The sequence below is a fragment of the Epinephelus fuscoguttatus genome, linkage group LG16, assembly GCF_011397635.1.
Source record: "Epinephelus fuscoguttatus linkage group LG16, E.fuscoguttatus.final_Chr_v1".
Taxonomy (NCBI): Eukaryota; Metazoa; Chordata; class Actinopteri; order Perciformes; family Serranidae; genus Epinephelus; species Epinephelus fuscoguttatus.
In genome coordinates, this window is record NC_064767.1 from 28,317,261 (window position 1) to 28,344,105 (window position 26,845).

General features: G+C 40.9%; 1 protein-coding gene across 1 annotated transcript in view; it reads left to right on the forward strand.

The window, feature by feature from the left end:
* The first annotated feature begins 3,845 nt into the window (after nucleotides 1-3,845).
* The window catches only part of klhdc3 (kelch domain containing 3), a 32,893-nt gene continuing 9,893 nt past the window's right edge, over nucleotides 3,846-26,845 (forward strand). The window contains exons 1-8 of the mRNA XM_049600444.1: nucleotides 3,846-4,000; nucleotides 5,711-5,952; nucleotides 7,598-7,774; nucleotides 8,038-8,153; nucleotides 8,238-8,309; nucleotides 9,670-9,883; nucleotides 10,360-10,446; nucleotides 12,850-12,958. Coding sequence (XP_049456401.1) covers nucleotides 5,799-5,952; nucleotides 7,598-7,774; nucleotides 8,038-8,153; nucleotides 8,238-8,309; nucleotides 9,670-9,883; nucleotides 10,360-10,446; nucleotides 12,850-12,958 — 929 coding nt within the window. The 5' untranslated portion in view covers nucleotides 3,846-4,000; nucleotides 5,711-5,798. The remainder of the gene's footprint in view (nucleotides 4,001-5,710; nucleotides 5,953-7,597; nucleotides 7,775-8,037; nucleotides 8,154-8,237; nucleotides 8,310-9,669; nucleotides 9,884-10,359; nucleotides 10,447-12,849; nucleotides 12,959-26,845) is intronic.

A 26,845-nucleotide genomic window follows, 5' to 3' on the forward strand; every position in this document is an offset into this window, starting at 1 on the left:
ACAAGCCAGCTTTACTCCCTTTCTCTCAGTTGGTGGATAGGCAGAGTATTCCCAATATTATACACTGAGGTCAGGCACAAAATCTCAGTATGATATTAATGTATTACATCCCGTATCATTATACAACATGAGGTTTGCATATACTAGCTCAAAAACAAAACAATTACTCCAAATAACATCCTGCGTCCCAGACGTGATCATTTAAATAAACTTCTCAGAGCCATTTCCAGAAATTCTTGGGTCCACTTCCAGACAATAACATCATCGAAATGCAATTGTGTAATAGTATGAATAAAGAACTGCTAAGTAGACAGCTTTGGGGATCGACAGTTCAGACCGTCAGAATTCATTTAAGATCTTTCGCCCGCATCTGTCAGTTTGAGATAAAGAACACAAGACTTCTTTTTTACTGTAGTGATATCATTACATCTTTGGTGATTCTATCTGTAGATTTCAGGGGGACGCAGGGGACACGTCCTCCTCAATACTGATGCAGAAAAGAAGTTGCCAGAATGCAGGAAATTAAGTGTTTGAGGCTCAACATTTCCTGAGGGGAGGACCCCAAACACCTCTGCCCTTGGATTCTTCAAAAGCAACAAACCACAAAACCTCACTTTTTCTCGTGATAATAATTTTAGAATCCACTCCACCTACAATGTACCGTAACCTATTTTACAATGTGTGTCCGCCTGTGGTCTGTAATCACCTATCAGAGCTCCAAGGGGCAGCCCTGAGCAGCTGTCGTTCAGGCAGCCCAAGGCACAATCTGGCCATTGTGCATGACATGCAGCTGGCATGGTGTTGGAATGCCTACACACGATGAATCAATCAAAGCCCCTCCTAAGTGGACCAGACCTGGGCAGCGATACGGGCAGATCCATGGCAGCTGTAACATGGCTCCTCGGTGCCATAATCCTTTTACAAGGCTCTACTTTCACTTCAGCCTGACCATTTGGAACCAGGTCGATCGCACTAAACCCATTCCTTTGTAATCCAATGCTTTTAAAAATTAAGTAGCAAAATCAAGTTGCATAATGTGTCACGTTTACAGTCTAGACGTGTGAAACGGACTGTTTAAGGGGCTCCAGTAAAATTCACTATATGGGATAGGCCTCATAAACTACACCAGAGTTCACATTCATCCTTGGCCCCATCACCTGGACCACAGTTACTTCAGGATTAACTCAGATGATGCTATTTTGTTTCCAACTGAGGCAAGCTGTTCAAGAGCACATTCTTATTTATTGACAGCATTGAGCTGAAAGTAGTGCTAACAAGATGGAGGACGTGTCTTTATATTAAACATAAAGTCATACCTAAGACAATCCTAATTTGACCGCAGAAATTGAGATGGTTAGGCTTATTTAGTGGTTAAATACACTGGCCTTGGACCAGATGAGCTGGGTTTCAGTCTGTGTCAGTATGCTCACCATGCTGAAGAGCAACTTGGCACTAAAACACTGAGATCTCCAGGGATGCTGCTTTGTAGTTGACCATGCTTCGAAAGTCCTCACGAGTTGCAGGCGAGCAGCCAACACAGTCATCAGGTTATTAAGCGCATTACCCAAGTGCACCTCAACCAGACCAACTGGATCATCTGGTCACGTTATCTTACCAATAATAGCAGGGTAGGGATTATATTCTTAAAAACACTCTGTCAGGAGGCTGTGTTTGGTTCCTTGACAGGCTGCTGAACTCATGAGCAATTCAAAACGTGTGAGACAGCGCCATCTACTGCTGCTTTTATGTTATAGTGTGTGTGTGTGTGTCAGGAATTGTCGCACATAAATAAAGTGGGTGGAGGTTTCATCAGCTCGCTCTTTCTTCACTAACTTAGTCTGTTTAAACAGTGGTTCCCAACCTCTTTGACTCGTGACGACAGATTGGAGCCATAATGTGGATGTGAGTGATAAGCAGTTTACCCAAATATTATTTTTCTCAAAGGGGAGGTCTGGGGAGGAAAAAGAACCATGTATTTCACAAGACCCTCCAGTTGGAAATCACTGTGTTAAACTCCATATTTGTATCTTACTGAAAAGTGGGTACTCCCCCTGGGACCACAGACTCCCAAGGCCACCCAAATGTCTCAAGTTCACTTTGTGTAAGCTGGCTTTTGTTGAGGCCATTTTCTCAGCAGACAAATATCTGTGGTATGAAGAGCAAGAAAGCACATGCATAACTAATATCAACAACGACTCCATCCTGTTTGAGTGTCCCAGTAAGTCCATGTCACTGTGACAGTAAACCAGTCTGTACAACACCAGACCCAGAAACCAAAGCAGCTCAATGGAATTCAGTCATCTCTTACTTTATTATTTACAGATTTATATATTCTCTGTCCAGTTGCATACTGCTGATAAGCAAATGCACATGTAATGATAGCCATCAATTTTCATACCACAGTATACAGTTTCACAGTATATTGCTGCAACCCTATGATACACACAGGGTAGGGGGTGGGTCAGTTGCCAACAAAACCTAGTTAACCTTGTTATTTATAAGGACAGGGGGTTGCAAGAAGGGGAAGGTGTATCAGATAATTTTTTTGAGCACTGAGGAAGGTTTTATGTTTTTTATTTTGTCTTAGGGGAGGGGCATACAACTTTAAATTGTTATATTTTGTATTTATTTCACTGCAGATTTTTAAAGAAAACATGAATTCCAGACCCACTGAGCCCAGTCTCACCCTGAAGTCGTTCAAATCAACGGCGGGTCCAACAAACACTGACCTTCACCCGAGAGAGCCGTGCGAGTCCCGGAAGATTTCAAAGCCAAGCCCTGTTCCTTTGTCCAAACCTAACCACATGTTTTTATTGCCTGAACCCAACCTTGTGCGTTTGTTGTTGAAGAATTTGCGGTGTTGTACAAAGGTAGTGCGTTTATTTTGAAAGAGACTGTATGCAAATGTTAAATTTCCTATGAAAACGGAAGTGTATTTTGAAAGAAGACAATGCATGTAACAGGCAGAACTTGACACAGCGTCCCAGAACGTCATCAACCACCGCACCCGGGGTACCTTGCACATTGTATGTGGACGATGTAGAAAGTCATTGAGCGAACGTCAATATGTGACGAGATCAGAGTGAGAATGTGTTGGACCCACAATGTGCGATAAATGCTTCTGACAATAAATAAATAAATAAAAACTTAGCTTAAAATAACAATATTTCATCAAAATCACTTTATTCTTCATAAAAATGTGGCCCAAAATAAACTGTTTGCACTAACTAACCACCATACATGACAAGAATGAAAAACAGAGGCTTTTTCGACTCCAGGATTTCATCTTCAAATTTAACTTTTAATTTTGAAACATCAGAAGATAAGTTTTAAAAATCTAATAGCTAATTTACAGTAGTGGAGAGGGTCATGTATTTTCTGCCAGTCACCAAGGAGGCTCAAAGAAAATATTTGTAGATTCAGGGAGGCTCAACATACTAAAAAAACCACACACACCCCTGCCACCCCCCTCCTCCACAAGTACAGAGCAGTCCCTAACAGGTCTAATCTGGCTATGCAGCTTGAAAACATGTCGGTTAATATTTCTTAGAGCAGCGTTTTTCCTTCAATGAAAAACCTGGAAACATATAGACTAATCTGTATTTTTAGTGAATGATAGTCAAAAACCAAAAAACAAAGTCACCCCCCGCCACTCCACTCCTCTGTCGAGTAGCTACATAACAGTCCCTAACAGGTTTAGGCCATGCAGATTGAAAACAGGTCGGTTAACATTTCCATGAGCAATGTTTTCCCTTCAATTAAAAATATGCAGACATGAAGACTAACCTGTATTTCTTGTAAATGGTAGTTAAAAAAATCACAAATTGCCTTACAAGGTGCTGAGTGAAGTTTTCTCCAGGATGAGAGCAGCCGACAGGGGGTGCTAGCGGACGCGCTTCTCCTCCCAACACGTCACGAGGGAGTCGGTAGGAGCTCCCAGTGGATAACACTGCTTCTCTATGGTCTAAACAGCAGTTACCACAACCGACTCGACCCGAAGGTACTGACATTATATTCCTCTGTTATATAGTTGTCTGCTAGCTAACCACTTCGTAACTTTGCCAAGGTTGGAAATAAACGCCGCTGTGTTAACTCTTAACGGCCGTTTTTATCAGTTCACGTTAGCTAGCCAGCTAAATTAGGTAGCTACTACATTTTAGCTTCAGCCTAGCTAGCAACAGCCTCTCCTCCTGGACATGCTTTTATCAACGAGCTGGTCGTAGGCACACTGTTTTCATGACACAGTTGTTGTTAAAGTTGATGTTGTGAAACAAGCGACCCTGGCGGCCAGTCGCTATCGCTCACGGGTTTGTGTTATTCCTGTCTCACAGCTAACATCGGCTAGCTAGTGTGTGAGGCGTTGACTGGACTGTAGTAACCGTCAATGTCACCGCTTCTAGATTAGCTTTATTAATCAACTATCTGTGTGTTTACAATACACATGGCCAACTCAGACCTGTGCAGCAGTAACAGTGTACATCGATTTCCCTGTATGTTTATCTAGATCCGTTTTCTACAAGCCAGTGTGGTCAAGTTGTCAGTGGCTAATGCTATGAAATCCACACTATCCTGTTGAGTGGGTTAGGAGGGTGTGGAGACAGCTTTCTTCCAGGTTTAGCCCTCATAAACATGCCCCTCTTCCCAAAATCTACGTGACAAAGACTCAGGATGAGAACAGAATTAATTGATATTTAATGTATGCAGGAACAACTGCAAGAAACCGGTTTACTGTAGCAGAGATGAGGCAGTCAGGTTGTGACTGTGCTTTCATTTTGAGAAGTCACTTGACCTCATGTGGGGTCTTGAGTTCACATGACAGCTTGTCCAACGTGCTCCAAAACAATTAGTAGGAGACAAAGATTACTCAAATAAAGTTACAACTCACATTTGCCTGTTGCCTAGATCTGGCCTGTGTTGCTCCTCATGTTGTGTTGAATGGTCTTGGGGGGGTTTATTTATAAGTGCAAACAAAGGTTGGAGGTCAGTGAGTTAGTGAGTCACTGGGACAGATTAAGCAGGGGCACACAGGGTCTAGCAAGAAACAGGTTCACATGCTTTCTGCAAGACACATGGATAGTGATTGAATACTTCCCTGGTAATTTAGACTTATTTTGCCCTTGATGAGTTGGAAACTGTCTTTGGGAGTACTGTTGAGCTGCAGACCTTTTTACAGATGTTCTCATTGGTGTCCTCAGTTTACATCAAACATATTTTATTATCCAGTCATGCAAACCCAACTGCCTGGTTTGTCAAATGACAGTTTAACTGTTGCTGTCTCTCCATAACATTAAAATCACACTCACTTTATAACACCTTAGCAATCTAACAGGACCTCACTGGTGTTAAAAGACGACTTAAGCTGTTTGTAACAATTTTCATAGTCATTTTTTTTTTGGTATGGTATTGCCCAAAAGGGGTGCACATATATTTATATGATTCTGTTTTTAAAATGTTTGTAGAGTAGTGGGAGGTCACAGGGATGAGAGTGAACCGAAAGAAAGAGGAGTGGTAGGTGTAGGTCTAATCACTTCTTAAAATACCCTCCCAGCTTAGATAATACAGGGGCTTGTCAGTCTGTCAGCAACAGCAGAGCTGAGCAACTCTTAGCCCAAGAGGACAAACAGTGCCCCTTTGTGTTCTCGGCAACTGCCCATCCTAGTTTGCCCCACTGCTCTCCTAAGCAGTGGCACTTCTCTTGTTTTGGTTACAGGTTTCAATGGCACTGGCTTGATGGGATCCAAGCGGGTGGCAAAGTGATGGTGTAAGGACTCGCAGTCACGGAGGTGCTTGCGCGTGGAATGTTGCGCTGGTCAGTGCACCTAGAAGGAGGGCCGCGGAGAGTCAACCATGCTGCTGTGGCGGTGGGACACAAGGTGTACTCCTTTGGAGGCTACTGCTCTGGGGAGGACTATGAGACACTCCGTCAGATTGATGTGCATGTTTTCAACACAGGTAGGTAGTGAATATATATGCACATACATATGCATACATATTGAGGGATCCCATTGATTGTAGATTTTGTGGAAAATCATAGAATTTAGTTGTATAAATTTTGAAAGTGATCTCTAGTTTTCAGCAGTTTTTCTTGACAGTGAATGTAACTATTGTGGGAACTCAGTTGTTCATCCTGTTGCAATTTTATAACCTGAAAAACAAAAGTAAATAAAAAATGATATAATTTGCAGGTGTCGAGAGCACTCTGACTTGTAGATATCAAGTGCTGGAATTTAATATCAGCACCACACTTGAACCCAGTACACATGTTAATGTAAAATGGTCTAAATTCGTATGCATCTGCTGTTGGTCTCTGTTTGTATTCTATGTAGGTGAAAAGGCATTGTACTTTCATGCCCCAGTTTTTATCTGAAATGAAGCAGGAAAATATTTGTTTTTAAAAGTATGTTGTAAGGATAAGAGAGTATTTCAGAGTTTGTTGAACCTTCACCGCTTTAACGGTTACCCATTACAGCTGGCAATTAAAACCCAATCTTTCCACTGTGGTTTTAGAATTGTTCATTGTTTGTTGTTTTTCCGTTGCTATCTCACAAACACAGGTGTTTTCTTTAAATTCACTGCTCCAGCTTTTATAAAACTGCTTAATTTTCTTTCTAGTAACCCAGTTTATACATTTTTCCCCCGCTGTGTGGTCAGCCACCTGCTTTAGGGTTTTACAACTTCCTAAAGTAGCTTGAGCCTACCTGCCATTGCTGTACCATAAAAAGATCTGTAGCACTAAACATTGATAAAGATGCCTTCGGCTGATTGAGATGGAAACGGGACCACCTTAGCTATTGTTTCAGTATTTTATCCTGTCACTTGCTTTGTGCTCCTTCTCTTTGATGTATATTTTACAGCAGAGCCTGCTGTCTTCTAAAGTCCTTTGATTTCCTTCCGTTTTCTTTACTTGTCTATTTTTTCCGACATTTCACTTTTCACTATCTGTAGTGAGCCCCTCAGAATAAATAAAAAGGGAACTGGCAAAGCAGCAGCTTGGATTTCATCCAGATGTTACACACTGCAATCACATTTAGACACACTGCACAAAAGGTTAAAGGAAACACAGCTGTAAGAGTGAAATATTACAACTGACATTTAAATCTATTGCATATTTATTTCCAAAATGTTATTGCAGCCCTTAATTTTCTATTCTTTTAGAAACTTGTCTTAACCATGACTGTTTACAGATTAGGTTACCTGCAGTATGTTTTTGTAGTTATATGCAATTTATAGTGAGAAATAGCAGCATGCACAGCTCCCAATCTTGAACACTGACTGAACCAGGTGTTTTGGTCGTCACAGGGATCAAAACAAACCGAACACTGGCACTCACAGATAAATATTCTTCTTATTTATTGTGGGAAAAACAACTGCGTTTCAGCAAGAAGCCATCATCATTTATATTTATTTTGGCATTGAGGTTTGTCTTGAGTTAATATTGTCAGTTTATTTTCTTTAAACTTCTTTTGACAAAATGTTCCTGCATTTATAAGGTTGTAGTCCATTAAACATCCGCAAACATAAAACAGAATGTAATAAATGTGTTCTTTTCAACTATGTTTTAAGTGAATGTACCTCTCTTAACTGTTTTGTACTTCAGTGTCTTTGCGCTGGATGAAGTTGCCTCCAGTGAGGACGGGAGGACATGAACGTGCCCGTGAAGTGCCATATATGCGCTATGGCCACACAGCTGTGCTGCTGGATGATATTATCTACCTCTGGGGTGGGCGTAATGACACAGAGGGGGCCTGCAATGTGCTTTATGCCTTTGATGTCAGTAAGTAGACCTGCATCTAGCTCGCACTGTTAAGTGACTGTTTGAGGCTGGATTGCCTTTGAGATGCACCTGTTTGATGTTGAGGTCGTGATAGCAAAAGGGAGAGAAAACTGTTTTTACATTAGGGAGCTGTAGCACCTGCTAATATATGTGATAGTTTTCCATTACACGATGAAGTATTATGTCAGCACTGTAAAATGAGAGCTTAAGTCCCTCACAAGAGTGCTTAGAGTTAATATAAACTGGCCGTTCCTGCTTCATAGACACCCACAGATGGTTCACACCCAAGATTTCGGGGACTGTTCCAGGGGCGAGGGATGGGCACTCATCCTGTGTCCTCGGGAAAGCAATGTATATATTTGGAGGATATGAGCAGCTGGTAAGTCTTCATCCCTCTACACTGTGGGACTTGCTCTCTGAATATTAAAACACGATTGAATTAATCTCCTTTGTTGTTTTTTAGGCTGACTGCTTCTCAAATGACATTCACAAGCTGGACACCACCACCATGGTGTGGTCATTAATTAATGCCAGGGTGAGTTAAAACCAGCAGTTCTTTATTCTTCAGAAATTATATTTTTTAGTGCTTCCTGTACAGAGAATGTCTTGCAATGAATATTCAAGTCCAAATAAAGATAGACACAAGGAAACACAAAGATAGAATGGACTGGCAATATGCTCAGTTACATTCAAAGCACTGTTGGATATCAACAAAGCATTGGTTATTACTGCGGCTGGCAGTACTGCTACACAAGCACTCACTGGTCAGATTGGCTGGATACAAAGGCACTGAAATGTAATGCAGCTCCCTGGTAGATGGCCAAGTACAAAAAGCCTTGCAGAGGATTATATACACTCCCCTTTTGGGAAATGCCATTTGTGTTTGTATGCAGTCAACATGCTCATGTGATAAACTCTTGTAAAGTATATTTTAGACATAGACCCCAGTCCCCAGGGTTAACTAGAGACTGGTTGAGGAAAACTTACTTCACCAGATTGAGTGTTTTCTACCTAACTGATAACATTTTGTCATCAAGGAGATTACAGGTTGGTGCTTGCAGATTTAGTTGTACACGTGACTGAATAATACTTTTTTTTCTGCATGCTCTCAGTGTTGCATTCCTTTTGGAAAACAAAACTACCTGCTGTGTTTTTTACTCAAAACCTTTTTTCTGTATGTTACGTCCAGCACAGTCATTTGAATAACAGTGGTTAATTTTATTAAGCGGGTCTTTTTTGGACATTATTTGTATCATCTGTTTTACAAGATTTTATTCTTTTCCCACTGCTCTATTTATAAACTAGTCAAAGAGCCTGCTTGCCTGCATAGCATTCATGGAAAACAATGGCATCGCATTCTGGAAAGTAAGGCGTGTGAAAGGCTTTATCATGGCTAAATGCATAGGGAGGCTTGCCTTTGTTAGGCAGTTTCATTCAATAGAAACAGATCACATTTCAATGTTGTATATTTGTTTTATATTCATAGTTCTCTACTAACTAAAGGTGCCAGCTGCATTATTATTCTGAGATGGTTCCCAATAGATTTTATACAATGCCCCTATTGTTATTTTTGAAAGGCTGGTAGTTCCTAAAAAATGATTTGGTTTTAGTGTGGAGTTGTAGTTGGTGACTTGGTCCTGTAGATGGAGCTGTTTACCTTAAGTTGCTGCTCATGAAGCCTGATCTTTGCCAGTGTGAAGATGAAGATTTATACCCAGGGTTATGATGAGCTGTGAAAGTTTGGAGACATTGTTTATGAGGTTTAGCTCAGGTTATGCAAGAATGCAGGTAGTATTTTAGCTACTTCCTGTTTTCTGTTGTGTATCTGCTCTGAAATTTTATGGAAGGCAAAAGTATAACAATCACAGCATCATCTGTTGGTCTTCTCTCTGCAGGGCACTCCCGCACGCTGGAGGGACTTCCACTCGGCCACCATCATCGGGACAAAGATGTTTGTGTTCGGAGGGCGGGCGGACCGCTTCGGTCCCTTCCACTCCAACAACGAGATCTACTGCAACAAGATCAAAGTGTTTGACACAGAGACCAACTGCTGGCTGAGCACCCCTTCAGCACAGCCATCGCCAGACGGACGCAGGAGTCATTCAGCCTGTAAGACACAAACAATCACACATAAATCAATATGCTGAACAGATTTGTGATCATCGCTTTGCTTACATTGTGTTTTAGAAGACCAGTATCCTTAGTTACTCTTATTCTGTCTCCTCAAAGATTTAATGCACGATGTCTTTTTTGTGTTTTTAAGAGGAAGGAATGAGGAGTAATTTCCCAATTTTCATACTATGATGATTCATTTGCACAAATGGCAGTCTTTTCCCCATGTGACCTTTCTCTGTTTCATTCTCAAGCATGATTTGTTTTTTATCGTGTGTGTAGAGAGAGTATAAACAGTGTTGCTCATTTTCATTTATTTAGTACAAGACTGCATTTTTTGCTCAGGTTGATTAAACAAATACAGCAAAGTTAACTGGTTCACAAGGTTCTATTTACCCTGCTGCAAATGTCATTGACCTGCATGATAGACCATAAAAATTGGCTCATTTTTTTGTTTTCCTTTCTGTGTTTAGTTTCCTACAACGGGGAACTGTATATATTTGGAGGATACAATGCCAGACTGGACCGGCACTTCAACGACCTCTGGAAATTCAATCCAGGTGATTCACCATTTGTTTATTTCAGATTGTGAGAGCGTGTTATGTTGGTGTATAGCACTGCTGCTGATTGTGTTATCCCTGGTCGCGTTTCTTTGCTTAGTGGATAGTAATTTTGTTTATGATCTACCTGCATCAATGGCTGTTTACCCCTATAGAACAAATGCAGCACCGGCAGTGCTTACTTGTGTTGACCCACTTTCCTCCTCCACCTTCTGTCGAGAGTCATGTAGACAATCCTCCTCCATTGCATTATTGTGAGTCTAGTGATGGTGGCTGGCTGCTCCTCTCCACTATGCTGGGAATGAAACACAGATACTCTGTCTTCCTCCCAGAAAATGAAAAACGTACAATAATTCCATCTCTGGAGTCTTTAATGGCTCGTACAAATGTTGCCAGATTGATTCTCAAGTCAGTTTAAGTGTTTTGGGGAAGAAACCCTTTTGCTCTTGTTCCAAACGCATAGCTGTCATAGCTGTTGTCACACTCAGCACACCTGGGGTATATTCATCGTCAATATATGCTGTTTAGATAACACAACCTCGACTGCCTTTGTATGATGATTTACCTTTGTGTTACGGAAGAGTGAAAGTTTTGAGTATGGGGCCTGACAGCAGCTTGAAATCCAATGCATTAAGCTGTTTTCTTCCTCCTCCTGCCTGTTTTTATGACAGTCATTGCTAGGAAAATCTATTGCCATAGTGCATCAGCTGAAGCTACAGCCGCAACAGTGGGCATATATGAAATGTGTATCATGACAGTGCTGCTTGCACTACTGATCTTTAACCTCTCCAGTTTTAGCTTATCGAACTATATTTATGGATAAAGTACTATGCATGAACTTTTTTGTCCAGCTGGAGAGTCTTGTACTGAATTATGTGATGATATCCATTCACCCAATTTTGTTTCTGTAACTACTGTACTGAATTGTATGTAGACGGATGACAGTGAAGTCTTTTATCTCTTACTCCTAAACCTGTGTTTTACTGTCCACTAGATGGCAGCACCTCAATAATAGTCCTAATTATTCAACAAAGTCTGAATGGCCTGTTGCTATAGAGATGCAATGATGCTGTTGGCTCTGAGAGTGTGAGACTACGCATTTTATCCTTATATGGAACAAGTGACAGAGCTTCAACACCGTCACTCATATTGTACCTCAGCAGAGCAGAAGAGAGGATGTGTTTCTGTTTCTGAAATGTACAGTTTTCTGTTCAAATGAAGGTTAGGTTTGATTTTCGTGCATTAGTCCCTCCTTTTCATTCCCTTATCCCTGGGTTTTGTGTTTGTGGTCAGGCCTGCCATCTGGGGGGGTAAAAGGATACGGATGACACCGGCCAAGGCCCAGAATGGCCCATGCAAAGGTCAATGGCTGACCCTTAAAAGGAATCAAGTACAGCAATTTACTCACTTATATCCCTGACAATACAAGATATATAAATTTACATTATAAATACATTTATCATTATCATTAAAATACATTCAGACTTGCCAACTGATGCCCCACCCCCTGCAGTTACTGTAAAAATGGTTTGGTCGAGTTTCAACAGCACTATTTTCACAATAATAGTGGGGGTCAGATGTGAAGAGCACCCATGTGCTGCTACATTAAAGTGAAATGCAGCCTGACTAGCTATGTCAAAATGCCTCTCCAAAAATCAGGGGCTCAAAAAAGAAAAGGGGAGAAAAAGAGAGAAGCAGAAAATGAAAGGAGCAGAGAGGCAATAGCCAAATTTTTGGCTTGGAAAGGTGTGAAGAAGCACCAGGTAGCACAGGCACAGCTGAACTCAGCAAAGATGAGAAGTTAGGCAGACCAGCTAAACTAAACAGTTTTTAAAGCTAGAGCAAAGACACTGGTATCATATGACACTAGACAGGTGAAGTCATCCATCAGTACCAACCATGTCATGCTGGCTAAATAACACAAAAAACTTAAGCTAAGTTTTGGCAAGGGAAAAAGTGGCATTGCCATTTAAATATTTCTGCATACTGGGGTCTCTAAATGGTCTTGGGATTGCATCAGCCTCCTGTGAATCCAGTCAGCCCAGTTGTATTCATGTTTGATGATGTTAGTTCTCATCATTGTCCTCACGTCCATAAATCCTACTAACTGGCCCGTTTGTGGTTAGATATAGCAGGAAGCTGAATGAACTGCGGGCACAATGGGAGGCACCTGTAGGTTTATTTAACTTTAAGTGGCTGAGAGTTTGTATAGCTGCTATGATGTAGCCCACACAGATCAAATTTTGTATTCTTAAGATCCCTCTTTTGAACTATTTAGAATGAGCATGTAATCTGAATTTTTACTGAGAGTCTTCCACCTCGAAAGAGTCAGTCTTGCTTTCCCATCATTGTCTAAATATTGTTATCTCAACTCTATTCGTGTCGTGTGTGTACACATTGCAGAAGCCTTCTCCTGGAAGAAAGTAGAACCGAAGGGGAAAGGCCCATGTCCGCGGAGACGACAGTGCTGTTGTATGGTTGGGGATCGAATCATCCTCTTTGGAGGAACAAGGTGAGGCACAACATATTACTATCTGAACTGTCATTTCTCTCTACACTATAAAACTCACATAGTTTTATATCTAAGGGTTTATCTGTACTCTGTAATTAAGGATGCTCCAAATATTTTCTTTGTTAGCTTTCCCCAGTGACAAATCTAATCGTAAATTTGTCTTTGAGTTTAGCTCTTTAAGTCTTAGTTAAATCATTATTAGTTATTTATAATATATCATTACTTATATATTTTATTTCACCAAAAGAATATGTTTATATTTACACACACCTTCGAAGTAGTTCATTTGATGTGCTCTGTTTTTGAGTACATTTTGCAAAAATAACTTGCTAAGTCATTGTCAACTGAATAATCCTCCTCCTCGAAGGAAACAAAGAGGAAAATACAGATACATAGCTGGACACAGTTACATGCATGTAGGCATATACACTCCTACAGATACTACAGTATGTTTTAACATACACATACAGATAATAATTTGTTTGGGCAAGCAATTCAAATGTGGATTAGCAATCGTAGATCCCCCTGTTGAATTGTTCAGTGTTCAAATGTACAGTTGTTTTTATGTTGTTTGTGTTGTACCTTTTCCACACGGAGGAGTGCATAATAAAAGCTTAAGCTGACAACACATGATAATAAACCACTGTGTGCCAGCTGAGCCATTGTTTTCTTATAAAGAGAGCATAACTAAATGCTCAGTGTGGCAGGCTGACACCACTCATTATGGGCTGTCTGCTTTCAGCTTCTCAGTTGCAGTGTCCAAAATATCTTAAAGTCAAAAGGTTGGATATACTCTGACGCAAAGACAGCCTGCAATGTTTGTTATGTGAAACATATTTTCAGTTTTTCGAATGAAGAATGTGTTTGTCAAATGGCCCAGACACCATTGGTTTCCATTAATTTCAGGAGGATTTGAAAACCAACTTGCAAAAAACGTGAAACTTAAGTCAGGTAACCCATCATGATTAACAGCATGGCATTTATTTTTGTCAGAGTCATTGTCGCTTGGTATTACAGTTGAAACAGGCACTGTATGGGAAACTTTTGCTTGTTGATGCATCCAGATGTTTTAAGGAAGACATTTATCATAAAGAAAGCATGCATGCAGGTTTATAATTAAGATTTATCTACGTCTTTGTGTCTATTTCTTCAAAAAGGAGCTGGAAACTAACGGTTACAAGCACTGTATTTCACAAAAAAAGCACGACAGACCAAAGAACAGTGAGCAGACTTTCAATGCTTTCTTAAAGGTATACTATGCAGGATTGTCAGTTACTGTTTGTAAACACACTTGAGAGTGAAAGTGAGAATAAAAGCCAACCCCAGATCCACTCTTGTTTGGCATTTTGTCCCACTATTTTTGCGGTATTCAACACTGTATCTCTTGGATGCCTGCTGCTTATGGTCCGGCCCCTGGTTGCTATCTTGTTGTTACCTTGTTATGTACCCCCGACAGAGCACTGTGGGGATACACGTCCACAAAGCACCAGAAAACAGAAAATAAGAAAATACAGGCAGAGGGCAGAGGGCAGAGTCTCTGCAGGAAAATACACTGCCACACACTTCCAATAGGTCATAGGTAATGACTGAGAGGGATTACTTCTGTATGAGTCTTCATTGTTCTCTAGGAAAATCCTGCATAGTTTATTTTTAAACTTGAAGTTTAAAAACAGTGACCACAGCTTGCCTCTCAAAAAAACAACAATTTCAACATGCAAATTAGTAATTCATTGGAAAGCTGCAATGAATTCCTATGGAAGTAGTGTATCCAACAGCTAATTAAAGGGGAACTATGCACATTTTCAGATTTCATACATGTTATTCCTATGGTCTAAGATGGTCCAAAAACATCAGTAAACATGAACAACTCTCCCAAATACAGAAACTAGAGTGCTAAAACTCAAACTTGTGATGTCATAGTATATAAAGTCTGGAGCTGCTCCACAGACATTGAATGACACTGAGAGCACCCAGGGGACTGTTCTGAGTACATGGGTGCATTTTCAGTTTCAGAACTGAAAACACAAAATCAGTCTCCTCTTCATCATCTATGGAGCAGTTTCAGACTTTATACCCTATATCACAAGTTTGAGACTTACTTCTCTGGTTTCAGGCTTTGAGAGAGAGCAGCTCATGTTCACAAATATTGATTGAACTTTCCCAGACCATTAAAATAACAAACTGGAATTCTTAATTTAGGTGGTGTTCCCCTTTAAGGTGACACAAGGTTTCCATTAGCATTGGAGCTCCAACTTTGGAATCTGCAACTACCTCTGCTAACCCTAACTTGTTTGACTACATACTTGCTGACAACACCTCTGGCCATGAGAATATCTTTGTATTGTATTTCCATGGATCCACACTCCTACTTCTGCATAGTAAATGCCAGCTCCTGAGAAATGATATAGACACTGGAGCCATCATATTAAATACCAAGCTACTAGTTTTCAGCGACAAGCTATTTCCAGAGATGTGCAAAGATATAATAAAAAAGGTGAAATGGTCTTTCTGTCAACAAAAGCTAACTCTTCTGACAGATAAACACATAGCTCAGTAGTTTGCAATATGGAAAGAGAAACTGTCTCAGATGTTCAGGTGCTGGCTAGAGATTAAATGTTGCCAACTCTTTGCTTTGCAAACACATAAATCCTTACACATTTGACGTTTGTCATTGTTTGTCATCATAAATTTTTAAGAAACACAGGCTCTCTAGACAAGTTTTAGACAGTTTGTGGAGAAAAACTCCCCCCTTTCCAATATGCCAAATGGAGGCTCTGGCTCCTGTAGACAGCAGTCTGTGATGATTCCCTTGTTGGCTGTAAGACAGTAGTGATTGCCGGGGGATCGTAGCTGGTAAGGTGCCACTGGGCCGGTGACGGGCTTGTGATAGGCCAGTAGCCAGTAGAGTAATGAGGTAGCTAATGGCATAAGCGTGGACCAGTGTAGCCCGGGACCTGGGCTACTGTTATCAGCCAGGCTGTGTTATCAGGCAAACCCCACTGGGATTACCTGATAGTGGGGATCGGGAGGCTGTGGATAAGAGTCCTCTCAGCCCCACTACGTCTACAGGCCCTCAAGTCCTAGAGACCAATTTCTGCTTCTACTGCTCCAGTTGCCACCACATCATGGGGAGCAATACACCCCAATACACAAGTGTAATCTTGATTCACTCATTATGCAGCAGCGTTATAGTCATTATTAACATAAGTATTTTTCAACTGTTAATATATATATAATGATAATTAGGCAATCATTTAATGATAAAACATTCTCTGGCATATCCTGTAGTGCAACCTGTTCATGTAGTTATTTCCTCTATTTTAGATTTAGATTTATTGTCCAAGAGAGATATTTCTTTTCACATCCAGTACACTGCAACATGCAGATATAGATTGTACACAAAATTTCTGTACGCATTCATTCATCCCAGGTTACAACAGTGTCAGCGAGGCAGATTGTTCAGAGCTGCTATTGCAGAAGGAACAAAACTCCTACTAAAGCAAGGTCTTCTCCATTTAGGAGTCCTGCATCACTGAACACATGGAAGTAAAGTGAAATGTAGATTGAGGGGTGATTATTGTCATTTGCTATTGTTTGGCGTGTGATGGCTCTGACGTTCATATCTGATAGACTGGGTATGGGAGGGCAGATGATTATGGAGGCAGTGTATGTGATGCTGCTGAGTTTGTTTTTGTTGGAGATAATGAATAATAATAAACTTCATTTGTATAGCATTTTCCAAAACACAGTTACAAAGTGCTTTATGGGACAGATTTAACAGTATACTCCAGCAGTAGGAACAGTACAACTCTACTGTTCATATAAATACATGTACTACTTTTCATTTTCACATCAGTAATTACAATTCAAAGGAACCAAATCTGTTGCTTGCAAAGATTAGCAGTCAAAAGTCAGTGAAGTTTATAAGAGACGAGGGGCTTTAGAAGATGCTTATTTTTGAAGATTTGTTATGCATTGTTTGGTTTCTTGCTGGGATTAGTCCAGGATGGGTTTAGAGGAGTCATGATTTCCTGTTGTGAGCAGATAGGGCTTGGGTTGGAAAGGGAGTGTCACTGGTCATTGGAATGATGGAGGGTGCCGGCTGAGCAGAGGAAGAAATCAAACTCCACTCAGTATCTCCAACATCCTGTTTAAACTTTTCAGGGCAGATTTTTTTTTTTTTTAAGTAAACTGGAACCAATTGAAATTTTCTGCATTAAGCTGTTAATATATATGTGTGAATGCACACCAAGGATCTTTATAAGAAGGACATTTGGTTTGTTTGTGTTATTTATAAAGTGGAGGGTTTTGTTGTTCAGCAGTTGCTTTGTTGTTTTAAGTCAAGATGTTGTTTCCTGTTACTGTACAAATTAGAGCATGATCCTTGCAGGCTCTAAGCAAGTTGGCCACACAGGTTCTCCTGACCAGCACTGCGCGTTTGTTGTTTACATGAGCGCACTTAAGCCTCTTACACACAGGAACTCCCATAAGCACGTGCACACACATACTAAGACACACAAACAGTCCAAGCAGCTTCTTGTCACACTCATTTGTTTGCTTTCTCTTCTTTACCAAGAAGGTTTTCCTGTGATTTACATGAATATAGATTTGACTAAGCATTTGTTTCCCATTGTACACCTTTAATTTAGTGTGAACACTGGGTTTAAAACCAGCCATTGCTTGTGTTTATTTTCGCATGACCTAACAACACGAGGGCAGTTAACAGGGCTAAAAAGTTATTGGTGTCTGTCTCAATGCAACTGACAAATGCTTGCACATGCCACCATGAATTATTTGCTGGACACTTTGCTTGTGTTGTTTTTGTGGGGCTTCTCATTTCAGTAGGTCTGCCAAGGGAAATTGTGTTCAAATTTATGGTCCAAATCTTGTTTTCCTGGTTAGTTGTCCTTTCATATTGATCCTAAACAGAACCCTTCTGTTGAAACTTTTTTCCAGTTTATGATATTTATTTTACCTGCAGGAATTTGTTGAGGGATAATTTATTACTTTAGTGAAGGACACTAAAACTATTAAGTCCAAGAGCCCTCTGCTTTCAAAGGGTTTACACTTCGAATTGGACATAATACTGAGGTGTGTTAAGACTAAACACATTTGTAAAACAAACATCAACTGTGTGATATAAACTCTGGTGAATAAAAAGAGACTGGCACAACATGAAATTATGGGTTTGTATTATCTCCAAGTGTTTGGTGTTAGAATATGCTTGGATTGAGATTGAGTGAACCCTAACATTGGATTTCTCTGTCTTAGCGCTGCTGGTTTCATTAAACAGGATTTAACGCCTGATATTCTGTTATGTGAGTTTGTTTTTAGGTGCACGCTTGCACTTCTTTTAGGGTAAATGAGCAGAGTGTGTGTGTGTGAATGACAGGCTGGGCATTACTGGCACTTACGTCAGTGTAAACAGGCCTGCTGAGCTGCAGAGAGGCGTGAAATTCTGCCCCATCTCTGATTTATGACCTTAGGGAGCATTCTTTCTCACAGAGTGCAATTTGATATACCCTCAGCACCTCTGCTACATTCATTTACCGAGACCTGCTCACTGCCCCACGAAGGACGACCCGTGCATGACTAACTCCACCTGCACTGACCTTCACCTACACATGCAGGCAAAGAGCTAAAGCCTGTACATTTCTAACTTTTTTTTCTCACCTTCTGAGGAATCAAACACTGCTAAAATTGAGTTGCTCATGATGACAGTGCCACACAGATTATGGATCTCCTGCTGAGTGTATGTTGTCATTGTTGGCATTCATCAGACTCTGTGTATAAATGCTTACGACAAGCCCAGGTTGGGCTAAATTGGGAAGCATTTTAAGCTTGGGAACAGGGCATCCTATGAGGGGCAGGATGCAAGCAAGGACATGACAGCTTGGCATGCTGGGAGCAGACAGCTTGGAATCTGTGAAGGGGATTCTGGCACTGGCCCTTGAACTACTTGGACATGACAATGTGTATTCCATATTCTTTATAGTAAATAATATATTTATCTCATGACAGGTGTTCATGCCTCTCTGATGAACATAATGTTGATGGATTCAAGTCATCTCTTTGTGTTCGGTCTGTGACTGAACACTCACTTTTTTGTCGTAGTAAATGTTAAGATGGAACACGTCCCAGTTATCTAGAGAATTGAGATTTTGTGCCTTTTCAGTCCTTTTGCACCTTTATGTGGACTGTTGGTAATGAGTAATCTTCAAAGGCGTTGTAATTGCCTTTCACTGTGAGAAGCAGGGACCAGTGGCTGTCACTTTAGGTCTAACAATGCCACAGTGGCCTGAAGCGATAAATGAGTGTCTTTGATGTCATTACTGTGCTTAGGCAGAGCCAGGTAAAGTGACCCTTATGTAATCCAATGACATAAGAAACAAAGTTATCATCTGCACTCTCATAAGCTGAGAGGATGGTGAGGAAGTATAAAAGTAACGTTTGGTCAGATAAGTTTTAAACATGTCAGTTTGTGGTACAGAAAATGTATATGTCTGCAAATGTAGACATGTTGATTTCACCATCTACAGGCAAAGACACTAATAGCTGCTGCAGTTTAAACATTTGTGCCACCTGCTAGCAATGAGTGTTATAATGGCAGCTTTTTCTTTTAATAGGTTCCGTTTTTTCTTAAGTTTGACTGGGTATCGGTACTCATTACATGGCTTCCCACACATTACTTTATTTGTGGCAGCCTGCCGCAATTAAAACATCTGCCACCGTGTTTTTAGCTGCTCTAGTCACAGATGGAGAAGCAGAGCACCAGGCGAAGTGAAAGTTAAACCTAACCATTCATCGTGCTGGCTCTAAAAGCTTGCTTCCGCAGCAGCTGCTCCTCTTATCCGTCAATCTGTTCAGCCCTGATTGACTAATTAGATAATTACCCCGCTACTCAAACCTTCACAAATTGTGACTGATGGAAAAAATGAACTTGTTTAGAGTTCAAAAACCACTCAATTCAGAGGGGAAACAGAAGGAAACACAGGCAAGAAAAAAAATAAATAGGGAAGTTAACGTACCCCTGTTGTCAGCTACCGTCACACATAGATTCTAATTCTATGGAAAACGCTGCAACCTTTCAGGTATCAACCAAATAACCCGGTACCAAGTAATATTGTGCCTTCATGATATCAGCATTCGATATTTTTTGTACCTAGATCTAGAAAAAAATACCATTTGTATGGTTTTGCTCGCAGCCAATCACCATCAACCTTCAATTTAATGCAGTGTGTGTTTGGGCCACGACCGTAGCATCCACAACCCATACAGTCTGCGGTATGGCGCAGTAGATCGCGGCGGATTTGACGGAGTTGGCAGTCCAGCTTGCTGAGATGCCACTCCATTCACATAATGGGTATCAGATACAGTACTCTACTGGTATCAGTGTCACTTTATGAGTGCTGGTATTGGTACTGGTATCCTAATTTTTTTTAAACGACCCAGCTCTATTTTTAACACACAGCCAACCACAGGCTTGCAAACCCAGTTTCAAAACTGCTGGCACTGTTGCTCCACAGTTGGATGATATTGACTGGCCCTACTTTCTGGTGCTTCTCATCAATAACACTTACTGTCCTTATTTCTTTTCAGTTCAGGCACAGCTGCAGTCAACATCTTAAATGAATGCTTTCCCTGATGTTTTGGCGCCTTTCCCAACATAAGAAATTATGCTAACCATAATAAAATATCACAAGGCTCATGATTCACTTTCCCTGTATCAGACTTTTAGTCAAATTACAGGTCACTGCTGAGATTTCCTACTTCCGCTGTGGTGTGCCATTTGTGTGTGTTTGCATCTTGGTGTATTCTCATGACTTAATGACTCACAGCTCCTCTTGAAGTGCTGACGTCAGAGTGGTGCACATACACACGCACATGGTTGCTCTGTCCTGCCAGCCTTAACGCATGTGTTCCATTTGGCAATATGCACACACAATATGCACAGTTGCTTAGTACATTTATTAAAGATGGAGAGCCTGCTGACGCCATTCCTAACATTAGATGCAGAAACATTTATGCCCCAAATATTGAGCCTCTTTTTTTTATGTTTCTGTCTATTGCTGAATCATTACTCTGTTAAGTATAGATGAATAATGCTAAATATAAGATTAGAGAGGGTTTGTTTATAAACCTCATGCTATTTTAGTTCAGTGTAAAAGTCAAACTGATTTTATTTCTCAGTTGTCCTACTAACGTCAAGTTCCCAGGTAGGGAAGTGTGTGGCTGCTATATTCTAAGCAAGAGGGAGACTACACAGCAGGTAATCTCACTGGTAGCCAAAACATCCCACCCCCAAACCTCTTGTTAAATCCACCAGAATCTCACCGTGATATTTAATCCGCGTGGAATTCAACTGGTCATTTCAAAACAGCGAGTTGTTGAGCCGCAGAGCTTCTGCAGAGTCCAGTGATTTTGTTTAGTAGATCACAAGGGTCAAAAGCCTGGTGCCTCGATATCACCTACAAGGCCATTTTTCTCCTTATCAATGACTGAAAGGGTTGCTGTTATGATAGTCCAGCCGGTTAAAGTGTGGCTTAGTGTTATCATTGTTGAACCTGACAGTTCAAATGTTAGACTAAACACATCATGAGACGGAGGCAGAACTGATTTTAAAACATTTAATTTTGTTGCCAGGCATTGCTTGAAAACCCCTACTTCCTGTTCTGATTTTCACTGATTCTTAAATCTAAATATCATTATGGCAGCGCTTCCTGCATCCGGTGATGTCTTCAGATCTCCCAGTGTAGCACTTGGCTCCATTGAAACATGCCTATCAACACTCCATAGATGACGATGCCACACACATGTTGTCGTTTGGCCTTCAGTGTCAGAGGTTAGGCTGCAGAAGTTTCCTTTATTAATTGTCTGTATGCATGTGTGTGTGCACTTAGTATGCCCGAGATAAAGCCTGTCAAACAGTGGAGGTGACCCCAACAGGATACGGGGCATCCCGCACGTGTCGGGACAGGACCTCGGGGCAGCGCAGCATCACTGTGATTTACTCTTCAAAGACAAGCTCATGATAGTATTTCATCTGCATCTTAACCCTCTTTAACCCACTAACAGGCTGTATATGTTAAGGTGTCATAGGGTTGAGTGTTACACAGCAGCTCAAATAAACAGCCTGCATAGGTGAGGCTTTGTGATACCGTTGTCCACATAAATTCACATGTCTAAATAGTAGTAGTTTAACTTGTGATTTACTACTGTCAACACAAACTATACCCCCTTTTTTAGGTCCCCTCTTTGAAACAATGCCATGCTATAATAAATAAAATAAATAAAAAAGGACAATTAACAGGGTGTCTGCAGGTCCTTAAAGTCTTAAAATGTCTCAAATTCAATTGCATATATATCTGTTAGACCTTAAAAGTCATTAAATAGTCTTACATTCAGATGTGAGGTCTTAATTGCCACAGACATTAAATCTAATTTCATTTATCTATCTTTTAATTTCTTTTTGTCAAAATGAGTTAAGCTCTTCTCTGTAAAAGTCCACATTTCTGACGTTACAAATTTTTAAACCTGCCATTGAAGTGAATACTGACTTTTAACTTAAAGGCGCTGTATGTAAGAATGTGGCCAAAACGGTTACTGCAATCAAATTCAAAATACTGCCTCGGGTCGTGTCTGCCCCCCCCCCTACAGATTCGAGGTTGCTGGACAGCGGCACGCTGGAGACTGATTTGTTTGCCCACGGGCGGCTGCCGTGGCAGGGCCGCGTCCCTGATCTTCGGTTTTCCAGCGGACCGTTTGAGCAAGTCCGGCTTCTCTGCTGCTAACACTGCTGCGGGATACAGCAGAGGAGCCAGCTGCTAATGTTATGTACCGGGACACTGCTAAAGCTGCTTGCTGTGCTGCTGTAGCTCAGTCCTAACTGTAACTGATACTGAGACTCTACTGACTGCGTGACTGGTAGATGGCGGTGGGTGGCGCAACAGGCCAAAACACAGATTCAAAACATAAACATGATTTGCAGACCGTAAAATATTTTTTTAAATGCGAATATTCTGGTTGTACTATTGTTGTCGGTGAGATCAGTATGTTATATGAACATTATTCCTTAGTCTCTGTGACATATTAGGATGATTTTATGACTATTTGCTTTAGATTTCTTACATATAGCTCCTTTAACACTTACCTATTGGCCAAATGTAGATTAACCTAACACACTCTAATAACTGTGTTCCTATGTAAAGCCTACCTCTGCCAGGACCACATACATACTACTTACCTTTATTCTTACCTGCGATGCTTGAATTAACAAAGATGATTTGTCCAAAAATCACTTTTAAATTTGGTTGAAACTTATCTTGAAAATGTCTTAAAAATCATTAAGTGTTTGATACGTGTGGACACCCTGATCATAGCCCACCAGCCCTCTGTTTTAACAGAACATAAGGCTATTTGTTGGCAGTTAGCATGTCATATATTAAACGACACTTCTTGACAGTGAAATGAACTTTTCTCAAACCCAACAAGGTTTTTCTTAGTGAAAGAGTGATCATATTGACATGGCAGCAAACATGTGTAGCAACAAAAGAGCAGTGTATAAAGAGATAGTTACCTGGCCTGAAAAAGTATCTGATGAGCTACTCTGATAGACAGTGTCTCATGTTATGTGGCTGACCTTGACGCTTCAGCTGCAGGTGAAGATTGGTACTATAGAGGAAGTAACTTATTTTTCCAGAATGAATCTGCCAGCTATAGAGGAGCACTTGACAAGCACTTCAGACTTTCCCCCTGTATATTAAACAGCTGCGTTCAAGGTCCGGAAGCAGTATTTAATGTCCTCTTCCTCATTTTTATAGGCAGCTAGGTTGATAACAACCTGTCTTGATAAAAGGGACTGTTTGCTTGAGATTTGTAGGACCAATTTTTCTCTCCAATACCACCACCAAGTCCAACTGCATTTTGTCCACAGGGGTTGCAATTTGAGATGCATGCTTCACTAGCAGCTGGCATCTCCTCTGTCTAATCTGGGAGCCAGCTGTAGTTTGTGTATCACCCTCTGCATGGGGCTTAGGTCTGGGCAAGTACAGGTCTTAATCCACTGTCCAGCCACTGCCCAGGAGGGGGCACAGATAGCTCGGTAAGATGAGGTGAGACAGTCGAGATAAAGGCAAAAGAAGTGGACGGGAATCTATTGAGCTGTGATAACCAAGTCTATTGGATTTCTTTGAGAAAGTTTAGCTCCAAAATTGTTGCAGAGTTTTAACACAACCCCTACCACCAGATCATATCTGTAGGCTTTGTCATTTAATAAAACTGACAGTAAAAATAATGGGCAGAAGAATTGATTATTAGCAGACAATTGTGGCTACTTGCAGTAATTTACTTGGCTGGCTGTGTGTCATTATGCATGCAGCTATATCACTAAATGATTGCTATAATCTTGGGATGGGCAATATATCAATATCATGACACGACACTAGATATCATCTTAGATTTTAAATACTAGAAAATCACAAGTATTGTCTTTTTCTCATTGTAAGGGCTGCATTACACTAAAGGCATTAACTGAATTTACCAGACTGTTCTAGCTACTCTATTATTTGCCCTTGCCGGCATAGTGATTATACCCTCATTACTGATGACTGTTTGTCGAAAATCTCATTGTGTAAGTATTTCTTGAAAACGCCAAAAGTCAACCCTACAATACCTTCACAATATCGATATCAAGGTAGTCGGTCAACAGTATTGTGATACATAATTTTCATCCAATCCTACATCAGTCAAAAGAGAAATGTTTTCCTTCTAAAGTTGCCAAGAGCATGACAACAGTCCTGTATTTTTTAAATTGTTTTTCAATGTCACCCATTAATCTAGAAGTCATTTACAAATTGCTGTCTGTTTTTTGTTTGTTGTAGTACCACTGCCTATTTCAAGTATTTTCACTTAATTCCAAAGTGCTCCTGACATAATTTGATTTCATGTCTGGCCATCCTGATAAGGTGCTCTGCAGGAAGTTGTAGTGTGTGATGAGTTCCTGTTAGCTACATGGTTCTGAAGGACCAAATTTCAGTAGGAAGTGGAGAAAGGAAAGGGATGCAGATCATATCACTCCAAGAATGAGGATATGGCCAATGAAGCCACTGAAAACATGCCTACGACAGGACGGTTTCCACATATATTGTTAACATCGGTGTTTGTGTAGCAGAGCTGTTGCTCCAATGGTCAGTCGTTTTCTTGTCACTTCATTTGCATCGTAGCTGTCTGTGAAAGTGCTTTACAGGATTTGTTGGCAGTTAAATTCCTGGACAATTGAGACAATTTGGAGTGTTCCCAGGCTCTGTGTCATTCCCTCATTAGTTTTAGCACTGTAGTTCAGCTCTTTCTTCTGCCGTTTTGGGACCCAAGTTTGGAACATAATGAGGTGGAGCAGGCAGTGCGTTGCTACAAAGGCCTGGCAATTGGGTGATTAGACACCCTCATTGAGTGTTGTTTGAAATAGCAACCAGTGTTTTTTTTAGTGGGGGAGCGGCATCACTCAGGCCTCATTCAGACTGAGAACCACTGCTGCTGCAGGGGGAGGAGCACTTTCACACATAGTGCTACTTTGCTGATCAAGTAACAAAGTGACCCATCAAACACCAGGATGCCACATAAAGTCGCACACTGTGACTTTCCCACTTCCAACTACTGTCAGTGTATTAGACACCATTTACCACCCTTTTTTCCTCATTCCCCTGCCTCTATGATCCCCTTCAGGCTTTGCTTTTTTGTGATGATCAATAAAGCATTACCAGTCCCTAATGTTCTGCTGAATTTCACACCCAGGCCGACATTATCTGTGAGCATGCGAGAAAGCCTCGTCCAAAGGGATGCAATCTTCATGTCTCTTGTTGCTCTTGTAGCATCCTCTTATCTGCACCCTTTCACGTGTCAGCATCCAAGGCCTATACCCTCTCTCCATGTGAGCTTGCACAGTAGTTGACAGCCACTGCAGTGTTGCTCTTTAGATAGAGATGCTGCTCTTCATTACTTCTGTTACGGAGACAGACTGATGTCTGTGTCATTTCCACACATACAATATTTAATGTAACCAATAAACATTTGAATTTTGATGTTCATAATACGGCATAGCAGGGGGAGTGAATATTCAGTATGCTGGCAAGATGTGAAACCAAATTCATGAAAGATGACAGGCTGAATTTGTGACCAGCAGTTGATAAGGACCAGCTAGAGCCAATAATGACAGGCAGATTGCAAAAGCTACAGGCAGTTGTTGGACACAGATGCGTAATAATATTCACGTGGCATCCAACAGCTGACTTGGTGTGTCAGGACATTTCAGACTTCTAAGTCCTAAAAAATACCACAAAGGAACAAATGTACAGTAAGGTTTGATGCCACCATGAAAGTCTCTGACCCGTGCTCATGCAGTCTATACAGGATGTTTTAGTGTTTGTTTTATTATTATATTGTTTAATTAAGTTTGATATGTAAGTGGCATTTGTAGCAATCTATAATTTTCAACAGTAGTCTTACAGCTGCATTACAGAATTGAGAACTTCCATTTTAATCATCACCACAACATTACAGCCAACAATGAACAGCAAGTCCAGGAGTAGGAGGTCTAATGATGACGGGGAGCTTAGGTGGTTGTGGGTATTCTGATAAAGGCCCGTGTTATAAGCCCGGGTGGATCACCTCTTGGGGGGCAGGGGGCGTAATGACTTCCCCAGCTGGCCCCCTGGGACGACTGCGCTCGTGCTCTGCACCTCTCCTGGCCGCTTTAAGCCACTACCATGTTTGTTTAGGGAAGATTAGCAACGTAAAACCCTTACAACATCCTGAACACGCAGCAAAGGGAGACGCGATGGAGAGGACAGCGGGAAAGAGGAATAGAGATTGATGGGTAGAGAGACACTGGAG